At 42.7% G+C, this 16,960-nt stretch overlaps 2 protein-coding genes across 5 annotated transcripts; both read right to left on the bottom strand.

The window, feature by feature from the left end:
• Positions 1 to 240: 240 nt before the first annotated feature.
• On the bottom strand, positions 241 to 3,024 carry LOC105902031 (trypsin-2-like). Its single transcript, XM_031586576.1, has 6 exons — positions 2,910 to 3,024; positions 2,284 to 2,437; positions 1,575 to 1,831; positions 1,237 to 1,373; positions 824 to 925; positions 241 to 474 (listed from the first exon to the last, which is right to left on the bottom strand). The coding sequence occupies exons 1-6, from the start codon at positions 3,007 to 3,009 to the stop codon at positions 427 to 429; spliced, it is 798 nt and encodes a 265-aa protein (XP_031442436.1). The 5' UTR covers positions 3,010 to 3,024; the 3' UTR covers positions 241 to 426.
• A 1,367-nt stretch (positions 3,025 to 4,391) lies between these two features.
• Positions 4,392 to 14,395, bottom strand: lipea (lipase, hormone-sensitive a). 4 transcript variants are annotated; one of them, XM_012829545.3, is made up of 11 exons: positions 14,098 to 14,395; positions 12,491 to 12,740; positions 10,839 to 11,123; positions 10,281 to 10,371; positions 9,718 to 9,863; positions 8,286 to 8,471; positions 7,721 to 7,873; positions 7,025 to 7,169; positions 6,436 to 6,663; positions 5,686 to 6,056; positions 4,392 to 5,254 (listed from the first exon to the last, which is right to left on the bottom strand). In XM_012829545.3, the coding sequence occupies exons 1-11, from the start codon at positions 14,295 to 14,297 to the stop codon at positions 4,934 to 4,936; spliced, it is 2,376 nt and encodes a 791-aa protein (XP_012684999.1). In that variant the 5' UTR covers positions 14,298 to 14,395; the 3' UTR covers positions 4,392 to 4,933. The 4 variants fall into 4 exon arrangements, with proteins under 4 accessions (XP_012684999.1, XP_012685000.1, XP_031442433.1 ...); XM_012829546.3 differs by lacking the exon at positions 14,098 to 14,395 and adding an exon at positions 13,712 to 14,079; XM_031586573.2 differs by lacking the exon at positions 14,098 to 14,395 and adding an exon at positions 12,861 to 13,667.
• Positions 14,396 to 16,960: the final 2,565 nt, after the last annotated feature.

The raw sequence follows: 16,960 nt of genomic DNA, 5'->3' as shown, positions 1-16,960 counted from the left end.
TGGAGCAAGTCTCACAGCAAATTAACCAAATAATATTGACTACCATCAAATGTTTAATTCGTTTGTGAATGACTTACTACTTGACTTTCGTGTCTTTAAAGTAATTTGTATTTGTATCATACTGTCGTCAGTTCAGTTTGACTGAACTGAACTGAACTGAATAGTGACACATAGATAATTGAACATATCGTAACAGACCCTTTCACTATAGTACAAAGAAATGGTCAAAGCCTCTGTAGATTTGAGTACAAATTATGTTTATCTGTTTATTTTTGTTCCACAAAACTGGTAAAAGAGCCAACAGTGTCATGGAACACTGCACAATTCATCTCAATGCGCTGCACAGACAAGACTTGTAATTTCATCTACAATCAAGTACAGAAATTATTAGAATAGTGCAGCCACTCCTCTCCCCAGTCCACCGCTTTAATGGGAGGCCATAGTCGATTTGATCCAGCTTGTGAATTTGCAGACCTATGAGAGAAAAATCAGAGAATCATCTGACACATTATATGTGTACAAAAGCAAAATTTTGAATGTCCATAAACAATATGTCTGGTAGTCACAATGATGGGTGCTGGTAACTGATAGCTCAGCGGTGTAACTTTGGTATTGGAAAATTCTTGGTCAGACTACAGATAATGTGTGCTACATCAAAATGTCAATGATTGTCAATTAATTTGTAATCATGAAACCACCTGCCACACAATGAGATAATTGGTCTTAAGAGTGAAAAAGAGCTGAAATCCTGGGTTACATTGAACCATGGTACATTTCACAAAACAAAAACAAAACAGGACATGAAATAATGTGGTTGTGATACCTTAGCATAGACTCCAGGACGGTTCTCTTCAGCACACCCCCAACCCCAGGACACTACTCCCTGAAGCTCATTGTTGCAGACCAAAGGACCACCAGAATCCCCCTGTGTGTGTGTGTGAGGGAGAGAGAAAGAAAGAGAGAGAGAAAATAAGTTTGTTTCTCTTTGTTTCAGTATTCAAGTAGTGTTTTCAACTGGCTAATGCATGTGATTTAGGTTAGTCAGTATACTCTGTCCAGAACTATTATGTAGGTAAAAAAATGCCACCTCTGTTGATGTTGATTATTTGCTCATGATCTCAAATACATTTGATAATGTTCATTATATACAAGTGTCACTATCATTTTCTTGTAGCATTTGTATGTGATATATAAACATAAATGAATACAGAAGGATAAAACAGCTACGGTACGTACCTGGCAGGAGTCCTTCCCTCCCTCCAGAAAACCAGCGCAGAACATGGATGAGGTGATCCTGTCTGGGTAGGATCTCTCACAGTCCTCCTGGGGCAAAATGGGCAAATCCAGACAGTTCAGACACCACCGGCAGCCAACTAGCCGAGGAGGACAGGATGGAGTTAGAGAGAAGAGTGGAGAGTTAATTTTACTCCTAAAAACACATAAAAACTCACTAAATGGCAACAGAATCTATATAGGATATGTAGTCTGCTGAATAAACTTATCACTAATAATGATACAGAACTGGTTGTGTCTGCCTACTCCATCCATCTTAAGGGACTATTACTCATACTTACAGGGGCTCTGGGTAGACCCCCAGCCAGACACATGGCACTGGGTGCCCGCACTGGCACAGGATGTGGGCAGAGCCATGGGCTGCACATACTCATTCAGTGTTGCAGGCTGCGCCAGCTTGATTAGCATGATGTCATTGTTGATGGTGTAGCGGTCGTACTCTGGGTGCCTGATGACCAGCTCAGGGGTGATGAACTGCTCAGTGCCCTCCCCGTAGCGCACCTCATGGTCACCCAGCACCAAACTCATTTCACTGGCACTGGAGAAGGGGGCAAGGCCAGATTAATTTATTTATATAGCACAGTTCATGACCACGGAGAAATAAGAGATTAAAAAGGTAAATTGCATTAAACAGAGAAAAAAGCTAACAGAGAAAAATAATAGATTAAAAGGAAGAGTGATTAACTAAGAGAACATGGGAAAACAGGGGGAAGAGAAGGAGACATACAACGAGAGAGAAAGAGAGAGATAGAGAGAGGGAAACATACAAATAAAAGAAGAAATAAAGAACACATAGAAACACAGAAGCACTCACACAAATTAGAAATGTTGCTTTAAAGTGATGCATGACCAGGCCTGACAATAACTGGTCATATCTCTGCATTGAGTGCCTTTATGGATTTCTTTACTTATTCAAAGTTCTTTGCAAACAAAATTGAACTCACTGCCACTAAACAACAGATCTGAGAACAGCCGTGGGGTAGAACTCACTCTTTGTAGCAGTGGGCCGCAGAGACCACCCAGCGATCAGTGATCAGCGTGCCTCCGCAGAAATGCCAGCTGGTCTTCAGAGACACCTGCCAGGGTCTGGAGTGAGGCTTGCACTCATACCCTCCCACAATCTTATCATCAAGCTCAAAAGCCACTGAGAGGGCAGAGGGGCACAAGAGACAGTTGGGAGAATAGAGGAAAAGAAGGATAGGAAGGATAACCAAACTGTAGGAGCAGATCAATTGTTTTTGAAGGCCCCGATGGCTTATGAACTACAGTCATAGACACAAATAAATCATAGACAAAAAAAACACAAAGAAATTATATCAAGGCTCAAAAGAGAGAATAACAGACTTCTATCTATGGACCAGTGAGGCTCTGAAGCCTACAATGGCTCAATAGTCCACACAGATATAGGAATCTGAAAATGGGAGAAAACTTTCAAAAAGCATGACGTCATTTGCATAAGTCTAGAAGTCCCACACCGCTCTGCCAGAGACGGCTCACTGAGCTGGGCCTATGGTAAGTCAGCCTAGTCTTCAAAATAGAAATGACTTCGTACTGATAGGTCGTACTCCCACGCTATATTATTCCATAGGGTAAAACACAAACACTGACACACTCACCAGAGGCCCCTAGAAACAGCAGGAAGACTAACTGGTGCATAGTTGCAGTGGCCTGATTATGACTCAGTGGAGTGGGGTATGGTGGTCGCACCCCGTGCATTTATGATTCTCCCAAAATGTTCTCTTTCTTCCACGCCCCTGTGACATTGACCAAGTCAGCAGTCCCACTTCTAAGTATTGACAGTGGAGGTGGTATCAAAAGTGGCAGATTAAAAAGGGGACAGCGGTTAATCAGTAATAACAAATAATGATAATACTCCACATATGTCCCACACCTCCACTATTCCCACACCAAGGAACATGTTCCAGATGACAAATTTAACATGGACTTCTGCGAAATCCTCTGGCAGAGCAGGCACATCCTCTGGTGCATTCTCAGATAAGGATATTGCCAAGTGTAGTTTATCACAATATCAGGACAAGGCCTAATCTACACATTAATACAAATGGACACTGCTGTGGCTCCACAGTAGCCTGACGATGTCATACTCATAATTCTAGTCAGAATATGAGTCTGATATCGCTCCATTGGGCTGTGATTATGGGGCGTGTTTCAACCGAACCAGGAGAAAAAATGCCTCTTCGCTCAATTGGTTACCTACAACCAATCAGAACAACGTAGTATGTGACCATTGGCAGCTGATACATTACACTTTTACCGGATCCCGTAGGAAGGAAGGCAAAAACATCTTTTCGATTGACAAATGCCTTAATCGCGTTTCTCTGTTCCTCTTTCAAAATGAATGCACTGTCAATGTCTAAATGGACTCGAATCTATACATTTCAGTTCTCCAGCGGCAGCCATGTTTGTTGAAAACGAATTCAACTCGTGTGTTGGTGACGTGGTTGGTTACGTTACTGTTGATCTGTCCATCATCGTATAAAGCCCGCCTTAACAATTTGATTGGTACGGCCGATATCGAGCCGCAGATAATTTCTCCTCAATGGAGTAATGCCAGACCGAACTTCCCAACCAAAAAATGTGTGGGCGGGGCTAAGTTCGGTCTGGTATCCAGGCTAGCTCCACAGCCCTTTGTGAAATAAATTGGGATGCACACCCCTTTAATTCAAAAGACACAATTTCATTTCCCCTTTAATTGATTGTAAGTGCTTCCCCAGGCCAGTAGATGCTTGTTGATGCTGTGGAATTCGGGAAGGGGTCAGAGCATAAAACTCAGCCCTCAGCTCTTTGTCGCACACCAGCAGACTCAAAGTGAGACTCAGCAGATCTCTGAGGCCTTGGCTGTCTGCACGTCACGCCTGAGAGGTGAGAGTACCCAGCACAGCAAAGCCTGAGGGTTTGTGTACTTTCAGAGTAATGTGGTGGGAAGAACTCAAGGTGCGTGTTGTATCGGGACATGATAAACTCAGACAGAAGGATTGAGAGGAGCTGCAAATGTTGGGGTGGGAATGTTCAGAATGAAGGTCGGTTTCGTTTAAGGCATATTCAACTTACATAACTTTGACATGAATATGAGCAACTCAGTGGACAAAAATATTTTATTGTACTCATTTTACATTACAATAATAAGTCACAACAATATAATTTAAAGAAATTTAAATATATATCTTTTTTTAAATATCTAAGTTTTAAGACCAGTGCAGAAACCCAAAGTATTGTCAGTACATGGTAAGAGTGCAGTAAACGCAGCAGTCTTTCATGAAGGCTGTTTGTGTATCGCTGTTAGCTTAAGGCAAAGAGGTGTTTGTTTACAAAGAGCATCGACAGCTATGGCTATATGAGCCTTGTAAGGTTTAAAAGCTGACCATTTCTGAAAAGGCTAAAAGCCCAACATTTAGTTCCAATACATTTAAAAAAAAAAAAAAAAAAGGTACACAATCAAGATCATGTGCAAAGCCAAGAAAGTCTTGAGCATGAGTCTTATTTTCTTTTTTCCTTTTTTCCCCAGCACTTTACATTCTTAATTTTCCAAATGCTACGTCAGCATAATGCACGGTGGTCCCTTTTAACAGACAGGAGGATAAATGGACCTGCAAACATGCAGGTCCTTCAATTCAACCACTTAATCACTCAGCTCATTTTCCCCCTCCAGCTCCTCATCTCGTCTTGACAACCCGAAGGGGTCCGTCACTGCAGTGATGTGATTGTTGAGGTGCGCTTTTGGCCGCTCGCAGTTTGCAGACACCGGATATTGCTCAAATACATCTCTTATTCTCTGCGTGCAAATATCTGAGGCCTCCTGAGTCTCCTTGGAGAGCTGGAATAGGCTGAGGAAGCCGTGGGGGAGGTCCTCCACGACGGACAGGGTCACTGGTTGGCCGATGCTTCGGAGCCGCTTGGCAAACATCACAGAATCATCCAGCATGGCATCCAAAGCAGATGCCTGTGGGAGAAAAACAAGGTCAAAAGGTCACCCATTTCTGAAAACGTAGAAATGTGTCAATCTGCTCAATAATAATTAATTCAAACTCTCTGAGGCAGCTAGAATGGGAACACCAATCTGTGCTGCTGCCCTGGTTTGGAATTAAGCATTTACATCCTCTTACAGCTTCCTATTCCCCCTTAATCTCTCACATTGGCCTCCTTAGTCCACGACTTAGCACAATAATCAGTTTGTTTACTCTTTCTTTTCTCACTCTTTTTCTTTCTGGTTCTTCACTTTCCGTCCCTTTTTCTGCCTTCTTTCCTCATACCCTTTCTTTATAGTTTGCCTTTTCTCTCTGCCCCTTTTAGTCCTTCCATCCTTTCTCCCTCTCTCTTTTCCTCTCCTTTTCTTTATGCCCTCCCGCCATTTTGACCGGCCCTTTCTCTCACCACTATGTGAAGAGGCGGCAGGCCCTTCAGCAGGTTGTTGGGGGCGAGCAGCGGAGACACGTAGGGGTTCCTCAGGATGGGCGCATTCGGTGTCCGCACTTCCGACAGCTGCTCTGAACGGAGAGGCACAAAGCCCTCTGGGTAATCCACCAGCCCGTTGTTGTGCTCTGCATCACAGGACTTTGCCTTTGGTGCGCTCTGTGGTGTGTGATTGGGGGATGAGGACACGGACAGGGACACGGGGTCCAGGAGGGACTGGAACCAGCTGGACGCCCCCTGGGTGAGGTCAGTCAGAAGCAGGGCGGTTTCACGGCCCAGGGCTCCCAGGGTGTCCAGCTCTTCAGTGGGCTCCACTGTCTGACAGTCTACACCTGGGACACACATGGGGGGGAAGGGAGGAGATGAGAGAAACCTACTGGTGGGAAGAGACTGAGCTTGGTTGCAAGAAAATATGACAGAGAGAAGGGTGACACAATGTCTTTCACACCCTCCCAGTGTGTAAATTATTATTGACAAAGATATAAATGAATAAAAGGATACAGATTTAGCAGTTCTACACCAGTGTGAGGCAGAAACATCTCAGTACATAATGATCCTGAACTCTTTACCTCTGCTTTCTTACTTCTTTTATTCCTTTACTGCTCTTAACCATAGTTGACCCTATAAAAGACCGACCAATTAACAACGACCTAACTAATAATCCTATGGCTACCAACGTTTACTAATTTAAGTGTGTAAGTGTGCACTAACCAGCATAGGAATTGATGCACTTGCAGAGGACACCCAGAGGCAGCATGGGGTCGATGAGTGTGAGCAGGCGGGAGGGCGACGCGTCGGCCGTCAGCAGCGTGGCAGGGTAGGCGGCCATGATGCCGTCAGGCACACGCACTCCATTGGATATCGCTCGCATGGAGACCGTGATGCACAGGTTGCCGCCGGCGCTGTCTCCAGCCAGACACACGCGTTCCGCTGTGGAACCTGCGCCACAGACGAGCCTTTAGTACTGATGTTGACATCAAATCAAAGCTACATGAGAACTGAAGCACAACTGTCTAAACTGAGAACTGGAGTAGCTAAGAAGAGGCGAGTCAGATAGTTGACCACTACTTACTTAGGTGTGAGTTTCCCAAAAGCAGCGTTTTGCAACAACCAGTGGAGAGAGTGTTCAAAATGACTATCATTTAATGATGGTCGGTGCACAACAATGATTTTGGGAAATGCCTCTCAGATGAGAAGCTAAGAGTCCTCACCAGGTAGGCTAGTGCTCAGGTGAGAGCAAATACCTCACTTGGCAGGTTATTTATTAGCTGCGACAGTGAGCTGCAGTAAGAGGACTCACCCAGCAGGTGGCAGTTCTGCAGAGCCCAGCAGTAGGCGTAGAAGCACTCCTCTAGCGCCCGAGGGAAAGGGGCCTCTGGGGCCAGAGAGTAGTCCACTGACAGAATGGGAACACCCAGCTGTCTGGACCAGCTCTTCAGATAGCTCTAAATGACCGAAAGAGGGAGGGAGGGAGGGAGGGAGAGAGAGAAGAAAACGAAAGCGGTTGGAAATATGTGAATAAGTAAATAATTTGCATTAAAACTAAAGGCCTTCTTACACAGATTTCCCTGCAGCAAGGCAATGGCCATTGTAACTAACCAATGCCACTACTTCATGGCTCAAATCTAACCTATGCTTGTATGGTGAACAGATTTCAGAGCTGCATGATTTTCAGCACAGATTTAAATAGTTTCATCTGTGTGTTCTAATGTTACAGTTTGAGGTCACTGAACAACATGATCCTCAAGAAGCCTAAAGAAACACATTTCTCTTTTTGGTATTTTCCTGTTCTGTCCCACAGCAATGATCTTACACCACAGTGTAGCATGTAGCGTGTAGCACATTGTTAATCTAATGTTAAGTTAATCTAATCTAAATTGTAACAGTATTGCCTCATGGTCCCAGTTAACTCGACGGTCAACTGAGACATCCTGTTCTCTGGACACAGCATATTGGCCAATGCTGGTTTGTCAAACAGACAGGTGAAAACACACACCTCGTGAGATTTGGAGGTCTGGGCCACAAATCCACCACCATGGAAGTGGACGACGAGCCAGGGTGAGAGGGGTCCCCGCTGAGGGCGGAACCCTGAGGGTAAAGACATGGAGCCAGAGGCACCCTCGGAATATGCCAACAGCTCTTCACTGTCCTGGCAACAGATAAGGAGAGGCACAAAATGAAGGGGTATTGCATCACAACAATATGAGCAATACAGCTCACTACATATACAAATGACATATACAATACTACCATTACTAGTCATTCACAATGCCACTCCAACTGGCTTCTTACAACTGTTACAATTACAGTGCAGGTGCTAATATGCCTATATAAACTTTTACTGGTACTATTTCTGCTGGATGATCTACTCCTGCTACTGCTACTAATAGAACAACTACAACTATTACTACAAGCTCACTACTCCTACTTCTACTCCTGTTCACTACTGACTACTACTCACTACTCCTGCTCACTACTATTAAGAATACAATGATAAATTCCATTACCAGCAGCAGCGGCACCACTACCACACCACCATTGCTCTTATTATTCCTCCTCACCTGTCCCTCTCGGAGTGTGTGTGAGATGAGTCTCATCTTGACATTGCCTGGGCCCCAGTGGGCAACAGGAGGGTGGACAGCCACACAGAGGCGGTGGTCAGACGCCAGAGGCATACGCAAGGTGACAGGAGGTACAGTGAGGGTCAGGTTCACCTGTACTATGTTGGCTGTAATACTGGCCAAGCCCTGGGGGAGATACAAGGAACACACAAGAGATGAGAGGAGGACAGGGAGAGTGGTGTGTGTACGGGAGAAAAGAAGGGATGAGAGAGGAAGAGGGGACTAACAGGTACTGACATATATGTGTGACTCCAAAGGAGCTGCAAAAATGAGGTTCATTTAGGTTAAAGGTCAATCGGCAGTCAACATTTTGTCTCTAAGAAGGTGTACCACCCATTGGTCAGTAGATTGCTCATATCTAGCAGTAACCATAGCATCAGCAGTGCTACAAACTCAAATGTACATGTCTACCTGCCTTAAAGAAACGGTTGACTAAGGAAATGAATATTATCTACTTAAAACAATGTCTGTAGAAACTGATATTACATAGTTTCCTTCAAAAATAACACGTAAAAGGATTCAGACAGTCTTTCAATGTAGAGCGGAGATCTTTTCCAATACAATTCATGTGAATGGTGGCCATTGTGGCCAATGACATTTTGCTGAATAACTCATTGTGTTCTGTTCTGACAAGAAAACCATTTATGGTTAATTGAAGGCACAAAGCTAAGTAGACAATGGCAGAATTTCCATTTTTGGGGAGAACGATCTCCATCCCAAAAAAGGCCATCTTACATCGAATCGAAGTAGAAATCTAGAAATCTATGCAGTAGATCTTCTGAAATGTTAAGGGTTTATTGAACAAACCTAAGCATGCCAAATAAGGCCAAGGTGAACTACGCCTTTTACACTTTGTACTCGTATGTTCAAATCTATATTTTGAGTACCTTCTGTTCTTGTGATAAGGATATATATACCAGGTGTGGTGCAAAGCGTCTCTGTAAATTACTCTAGATTAAAAAAAAAAAGTCTTCTAAATACCTGACCTTAATATATGATGCATGTCAGTCACAATCACCACAAACTCAAATACCACATCGTTTCTACTGTTCCCTTTCAAGTTGAGTATGTCCAGCCTTGAGAAGGGTTTTAAAACATTGTCCAATATTAACCATATTTTATTATTTGATTACAGGATAAAACAGCATTAGTGATCTGAGTTGGCCAACAAAACCAGTCCAGGAACAGATTAACCTCCTATGTTGTTTCCTTCATTGAGAGATAAATACCATAAAATGGTAATTTTCTTTTCCATTCATACTCGCAAAGAATTTATTCAGATCACGTGGTTCCATGAACAAATTCAATTCAAAAATGTCAAAAGCACTCTTGCACTCACACACACACAGACACATTACACACGCAGACTCACTGAGAGTAGCTCAGATTCTGTGAGGTTCCAGAAGGCCTTCCAGAAGTGCATGTCCAGATTCTGGGTGATGCGCTCAAACTCGGCCCCTCTGAGCTCTGGGTCCACCACATACTTCCCTGACGTGAGGATGGATAAGGCAGCTCTCCCTAACAACAACAATAACAGGAAGTTCATTAAACTCAGGAACTCTGTAAGAAAGCATCACATTCCATGAGCTGTGGTTCAGTGTTTTAACTATCAGGGCCAAATGTTAGATTTATAGTGCCTCCACTATAAACCATATTGAATGATCCAAACACACACTGAACTGTGAGGACTTTATGGAGCCTAAAGAGGCAATACAAGGCTAATAGCTTTCAGCATTTTCACATTACATGAATATACTGCCAAGAGACCTGTCAGGCCAAAATGATCAATGTCACCTCTTGCTGACAAACCTCTACACTTACATATTAATTTACATATTACACTATACCACAGACAAATGGCAAATTGGTGGGATACAAAATTGCTATAACATGGAGTGCAGTTTTAACAGTTAGCTAAACAGTGACAGCACTGACCTATACCGGACTGCTGCTTCTTCCAGTTTTCCCCAAAGGACACCATACTGATGACCACAGTCTGAAAGAAAGGCCTCAGGGCTGGGGAAAACTGAAGGGGAGAACAAAACAAGTATTTACACACTCACACACACACAGTGATTCATCTCAGTTATCCAGCAGGAGTTGATAATGCTTCACAGCAGTGATAATAGCAATCTCCTGATCAAGAGCACACAGTATAAAAAAATGAGCATGACGAGCCTATCAACACCACATGACACGCATATCAAAAAGAAAACACACACACTTGATCATGTACAGGATATTACAGAAGTAGAGGCCATATGTCACTGGAAATTAGGCAGGGGGCGAGTGATTAATGTGGTCATCGCTAAATCTTTTAAAGGCATGCTAGTGACAAAGCAAACCCACAACATAATACCTGACCCCCATCACTGACACTCTGGATTTGAACCAAGTGAAGAAACTTTTGCCACACATAACAATTACACAACCTCACTAACACACACACACACACACACACACACTCACACACACACATGCGCACACACACACCTGGAAGCCCAGGCAGCGTCCGTAGAAGCAGGCCTTGTGCAGGGACATGTACTCGCTCACAAAGCTGTGGCTGATGCCCTGGTCCTGTGTGGAGTACAGCTGGTCCACACCGTTCTCGCCCAGCAGCCTCTGGCCCAGGTACATTAGTGCACGCAGCTGGCGCAGTGCCGTACTGTAGGCCTCCAGCTCACTGGCATTGTGCTCTGCCCGGAAAAAGGCGCTGCTGCAGTTGTCCGCCACGTAGCGTGCTTTCTGGATGACGTGGAGGACACAGGCACGCACCACCTGCAGCAGAGATGGAGTGAGAGGACAAGAGATGAAGGATCTCTAACCAAGAGCCAACATCAACAGTACAGCCTTTATAGACTAAATTTCCATATGACACTCAATGTCATAAGAAGTACAGAACTAAGCATTACTCAGGCACACAAACCAGGCACTTCCAGTGTTTTCAATAACACGAAAATAGTATTCTTTTGGCAACATTTTATATTACATAGCAAAACATATAGCTTTACATTACATTTGTAGCACATTTTATTATATTTATACTAAACTGTTGTCCTGTATATTTCTGTGTTAGTACATTGAGAGCCACTAAACCCGCGGTCAAATTCCTGATTCTGATTCTGATTTAGATTACATTCTTACAGAACTATTGCTCCAGAGTACTTAGACCCTGAAACTCTGATAAATAGCCGTCACAACACTTTGATTGCCTATTATTACATAAAACTAACCCTATTACCAACCCTAATCTGAATTTTATGCAATATCAAAGCATCAGTGTACTCTTACACTTTGTTACTCAACATATTACACTGTACGTAATATAATGGTTTCCACTTGAAACAAGCACTTTATAATACGAAGTACATGTGTTACTTCTTGAGTCAAAGAAACGGAAATGTCAAACATAACATCAAAACAGCTTTCAGTTTTCAGGTTAAAGATGAAAAACCAGGGCGAGAGACCTGGTCAAATTAAGTATGGCAGTGCTCTCACAGCATAGTAGCCTGTAACTAGGCTACTTGGTGATGAGTTTATAGCCTACATTTATAACATGGCCAGGGCCTACCATTTAGCCCATCAGTTAAAGGTAATAGCAAGCCTAATTGTTAATACAACGGACGTGCACCTAACATGAACCGATCCAAAGAATGGAACGATACAGAACCATCGTAAAACCGTATTTGACCTGCCTAGATTTTACTCTAGATCAAATACAACGAAAATTGTAACTGATTGATGAAATTATATTTAAAATGTTTAACACCTAGAGAGAGAGAGGCTATATGAGGGTCTCATTCTTTACACCGTGGTGTTGGGAGGTGTGGGCGCATTTTTTCACTCATTGTCAAAATGGAGCCCGACATGAAAGATTTTTGAACCACTGCTTTAAGAAAACATATCCTTTCAAATACACAACAACAAAAAGAAACAGAAATTCAGAAATGTAGCATGGTTGAATCACCACCAAATTTAGCAGGAATCATTTCACTCACATTTTGGCACCATAAATTCAGTGTGTGGACACTGATCATGTATTGTTTTGTTTTGTTCATGTAAAACACAAGAAAAGCCAAGCAGTACATCATACACACACAAACACAAGGGAGGATGACTCAAAGACAAGCATGCTTCCACAGTACCTTGACTAGCGTGCGGTAACCATTCGCAGGAGTCTGGGGGTCCAAGTCAAAATGATGGAAGACTGTGGTGAAGCACTTGACGACATGCTGAAGGGCACGCCCGTGCCCTTGGATATGCCGCACGGATTCCAGCAGGCGGGATGCCGCCTCGGTGTCACTGATGCCAGTCGGCCCCGAGAGAGCAGCTATGGCATCTTTACACACTGCCTCCAGAGCAGAAAACACAGCCTGGTTTTCCATGGCAGCCCAGCTAGAGAGAGAGAGAGAGTGAGAGTTAGAGTTAGAGAAAGAGTGAGAGAGAGAGAGAGAAAAAGAGAGGGGCAAGAATTAGAAAAGAAACAGAAAGACAACTGCAAAACCAAAAGCAAACCCTCTATGTCTAGAGCTGAGTGGGCATCATGTGATCACAAGAGGACTCCTGACCTACTGCTCCCCAAACTGAGGCGGACTGGACTTCTCTCACCCAGCTAGAGACAAACAACACCATTCGTATCTCCTCACTGAGGCCAAAGTATAAAGTTCAGGAATGAAATGCCAGTTGTAGCCCAATGACTTAATTGCAATATCTCTGCCAGGGAAAGTCCTGAATTGGTGCATTTCGGAGCTCATAGTTATCTTAAACTGATGAAAATATCAGCGCCTGGTTTGAGGGTAGGTGGTCTGGAGTGCAACAAGGTGTTTTTTTCCCCCATTTATAATAAATCCCCTTTTAATTGCTATTTTTTGTGCAAATCAGGGCAATCTGATTGGGCACACATGCTTTCTTTTGTTGAAAGATCGTAGTTAATCTGACAGTGTAATTTAAAATAACCTAGTCTATTGTTGCATTTCTTAAAGGACCAAACACAAACTGAGCAAACGATGTCTACTAAATGTAATAAGAGCCTTTAGTACAAGTAGCGACATGACACAAAATGACACAGGGAAAGAAGGCTACAGTACATAAAGTTGATTTACATGTCTACACTTCACGCTATCGCTTTCGATGGTGCAGTAGCCCACGTCGCAAGATTGACTTACATTTGCATACTTTACGCATGCAGCGTTGTCAACAGAATAAGCCAAGCACAATTTATTAACCAATCGATGATGATAATGTCACATCATAGATCTGTCAGATGTGCATATCATCAGATCGTACAGATACAACAGAAATACAATGCACCCTAGCAGGTGAAAGCAGTTACGCCGACATGTATGCAAACGCTAGCACGCACTTACCAAGAACTGAGACAACACTATCAGCTTTCGAGACACAGGGTTACCTGGCTATCATCTTTCCAACAACACAGAAACAGACAGTAGCGACATTTTACGGCTTCAAACGAGAGGCATTCAGAGTTATAGCGAAGAGTCGTACTAAGCGAAAAAGGCATTTCAGTCAAGAATTGCACTAGCCTATGAGTCAGAACTTCACCACTTTCAGAAATCGCGGAACTTAACGCAATATCTAAGATCTATCTATGACGTGACTAGCAACAACGCACAACTATACCACAGAAGTAGCAAATATGTAAGAGATTGCTTTGAATCATTAATTATCCAAATGCACATTTTAGTAAGGCTTTAAAAAGTTCCGAGGATTTTGACGCTCAGTGTAAACTTACCCGGACGGCGTACGCATCCCTCCGCCAAGAGCATCCTGGGTATGGTAGTCATGTGAGCATGTTGAGTTTGATAACAAACCGCATCTAGGAATCACAGAGGATTGCCAACTTTTAGGGCTTGCTGATGTATATAGCACTTCCATGGAGCTTCCTTGGGGTGAGATGGAATGCCTCTTCTGAAATCTTAGGGTGAGGTGCATTGGGCCTATTGTTAGTGGCGAAAGTAATGGATGGAGAGGCTTATATTGCAAGCAAAAGGGGCTTCACGCCTAAATCCTCAAAGTTGGCAAATAAATAGGTACTTCACAACAGTAATATTAATAGGCAGATCAGTATGATATAAATAGGCCTTATGTGATTGGGTGTTGCCTTGTGAAAAGTATTGGTGCTCTTGTGTCCAAGTCTTAGGAATATCTTATTTTAGGGAAAATATAGCACAAAACAAGGGCTGGGGGTAGGGTAAGGATGTGGAACAAGGAACAAGGGTTGGTGTTCATGGGCCTATCCAATGCTGGTGATTAATTGCAGTTTTAAAATTGAGGACGTACTGCTGCCCTTACATTGGTGTTAAGAAAGTATAAGCAAGTAAGGTATGTTTATTATGTTAATTATGCCTAATTGTATTTCTATTCTTGGAGACTTTTTAACTTCCCTTATATTTAAATGCGAAACACTATGCTTTTATTCCATTCCGGCATAAGGTCTTCTCTGTTACTATTTGACTGTGACAAATTGAGTCTAAAATAGAACCTGCCTGTTGGAACATGATGCACTAACATTCTGAAAGGCATGAGTCAATGTGTGGTGGGCATTGTGACTGACCTGTGGCACAGTATGACAGGCATATCATCATCACCAATTTATAAATGCTTTTTCTGTCTGCCTGGAATATGAACCATAAATCTCGAACATGAGTAAGCACAATACCTTATACAACAATACCAATAACACAACACCTTAACTGACATTAAGGCTGACATTCTTTTTTTCTAATGATAGTTATACAACAATTAGTGCTGGGTCCGCAGTGTAATCTGTTGGAACATATTGAAAAACACCTGAACTGTGGCCCATGGTTAGATCAGAGTTCTTATGTAATTGTCAACATTTTAGACTCTAATTCTATTCCAGTATGGCCATCTAGCTAATTTAATGCTTTCTATAGCGAGACCGTTCACTGTTCAAGCATATGAAGCTTATTTTGGATCACACCTGTACTCTGTTACCTACGTATGTGCTACTTTTGAAGTTGGAGTTTGAATTGAAGTTCTAAGGCCTATTACATCAGAATCTGTTTTTGAAGAAATCCATGATTTTCAACATGACTTACATACCAAAACTGGTGTATCCGGTATCCAAAACACTGCCACAGACACACACACACACTTTTTTGTAACATTTACACATACAGATGCACGTGGACACAAGCCTGCATGCACATAAGCTCTTAAAGGTAATACCCTTAAAGATGCAGTCTGCAATTCTGGCGAAGGATGTTGATATTTGAGCTCAACAGCCGATTAAATGACACCCTTCCCTTCCATGCTCTTGAAGCAACGTGCTGATGGGCTGGCAGTGTTTGTGGCTCGGTCCAAACCCCTATATTTGTGTGTGACCCCTATAACCCCTATACCCCAAACCCCTATATTTGTTTTGCATTCACAGAGCCAGGACTGTGTGTGAACACCAGTTTCTTTGCGTGCACAGAGAATGAACAGCAAGAGGACTGTGAGGAGCAATTCACTGAATTTGTCAAAAAGTGCATTGAATTGGAATCACAGACTGCGCCTTTAATACATAATGCAAAGACACACACCTCACCTTACCTCGGCCACCTATAGGTGGCTAGTAGCAAGCTTTAAAGACGTGACAGTCATTTTTTTTAATTATCGCTAAACTGTGTCACATGCAAAAGAAGAAATGCATGTATCTAAAACCCTGTGCCTTTGCTTAAATAAATCAAATAAAATCAAACTTTATTTGTACGGTGCATTTCATACCAGGAGGTAACACAATGCACCTCACAGAAGGAAAACACTTGTCAAGAGACACAGATTTTCCAGAGATTAAAAACAGGAAATTACGTACTAACCACACTGGCCCCGTAAAGGCCTGCTCAGTACGGTTATCGTCAAACTAAGAGACAGCTGCTAGACTGCCTGGAGCAACAGCTGCTGGGGGGGGGGGGGGGGTTCAAACATTTTTCAGAGATAAATAAACATAAATATTACAGCGGTAAGAAGTATGTCTTAAGTGCAGGTTTCCACCGTTGCAGCCATTCTTAGGTATTCTGGCAGAGTATTCCAAAGGATGGATGAACCCATTTTTTTCAGCAGATGATTTCACCTGTTTCTACACTGACCGATGTAATAACCTCAGTTAACTGTAACCAGTTTTAAGTGCCTTTATTTCAATAGATTTCCCCTATTTCCACATAAGCAGTGGCCCTGGGTACTTTGACCAGCTCACAAGTGTTTGTAATACTAATGTAGGCTAATCCCCCATAACCCAGCTAACTGATAATCCTTTCCGCAGACATACTTATAATTAATCTATTAAGCAATGATTGTGTTTAAAATGTGTTTGTATTATATAAGTATATGTTTGTGTTATGTAGCTATTGGTGAGACTTGGACACCCTTGGACACTATGTAATCTTACAAATAATTCTGGTCACTCCAGTAAATACATTTTTAAGCTCTTAAGCCATATTAATCATCATATAATTTCAACACCACAGACAGCTTCATAAAAAACTCCTGGTCCAAAGCCAATGAGGCCTTGGCTTATCTTGAGCCCTAGTTAAACATGACCTCAACCGACCAAACCACAAGCCTAAAAAATTATATCATTCATGGCATTG

This window comes from Clupea harengus, chromosome 19, assembly GCF_900700415.2.
Source record: "Clupea harengus chromosome 19, Ch_v2.0.2, whole genome shotgun sequence".
Lineage (NCBI taxonomy): Eukaryota > Metazoa > Chordata > Actinopteri > Clupeiformes > Clupeidae > Clupea > Clupea harengus.
The sequence above is the reverse complement of the archived record's forward strand: the minus strand, read 5'-3'. Positions and strand labels throughout refer to the sequence as shown.

Coding starts and splice junctions, on each gene's coding strand:
- LOC105902031 (XM_031586576.1), bottom strand. CDS start 3,009: ATGCACGGGGTGCGACCACCATACCCCACTCCACTGAGTCATAATCAG. Junction 1,832..2,283: donor GCGGCCCACTGCTACAAAGA/GTGAGTTCTACC, acceptor CCCCTTCTCCAG/TGCCAGTGAAATGAGTTTGG. Junction 926..1,236: donor GAGGGAAGGACTCCTGCCAG/GTACGTACCGTA, acceptor ACACACACACAG/GGGGATTCTGGTGGTCCTTT.
- lipea (XM_012829545.3), bottom strand. CDS start 14,297: ATGCACCTCACCCTAAGATTTCAGAAGAGGCATTCCATCTCACCCCAA. Junction 10,372..10,838: donor GACGCTGCCTGGGCTTCCAG/GTGTGTGTGTGC, acceptor TCTCCCCTTCAG/TTTTCCCCAGCCCTGAGGCC. Junction 9,864..10,280: donor GAAGCAGCAGTCCGGTATAG/GTCAGTGCTGTC, acceptor TGTTGTTGTTAG/GGAGAGCTGCCTTATCCATC.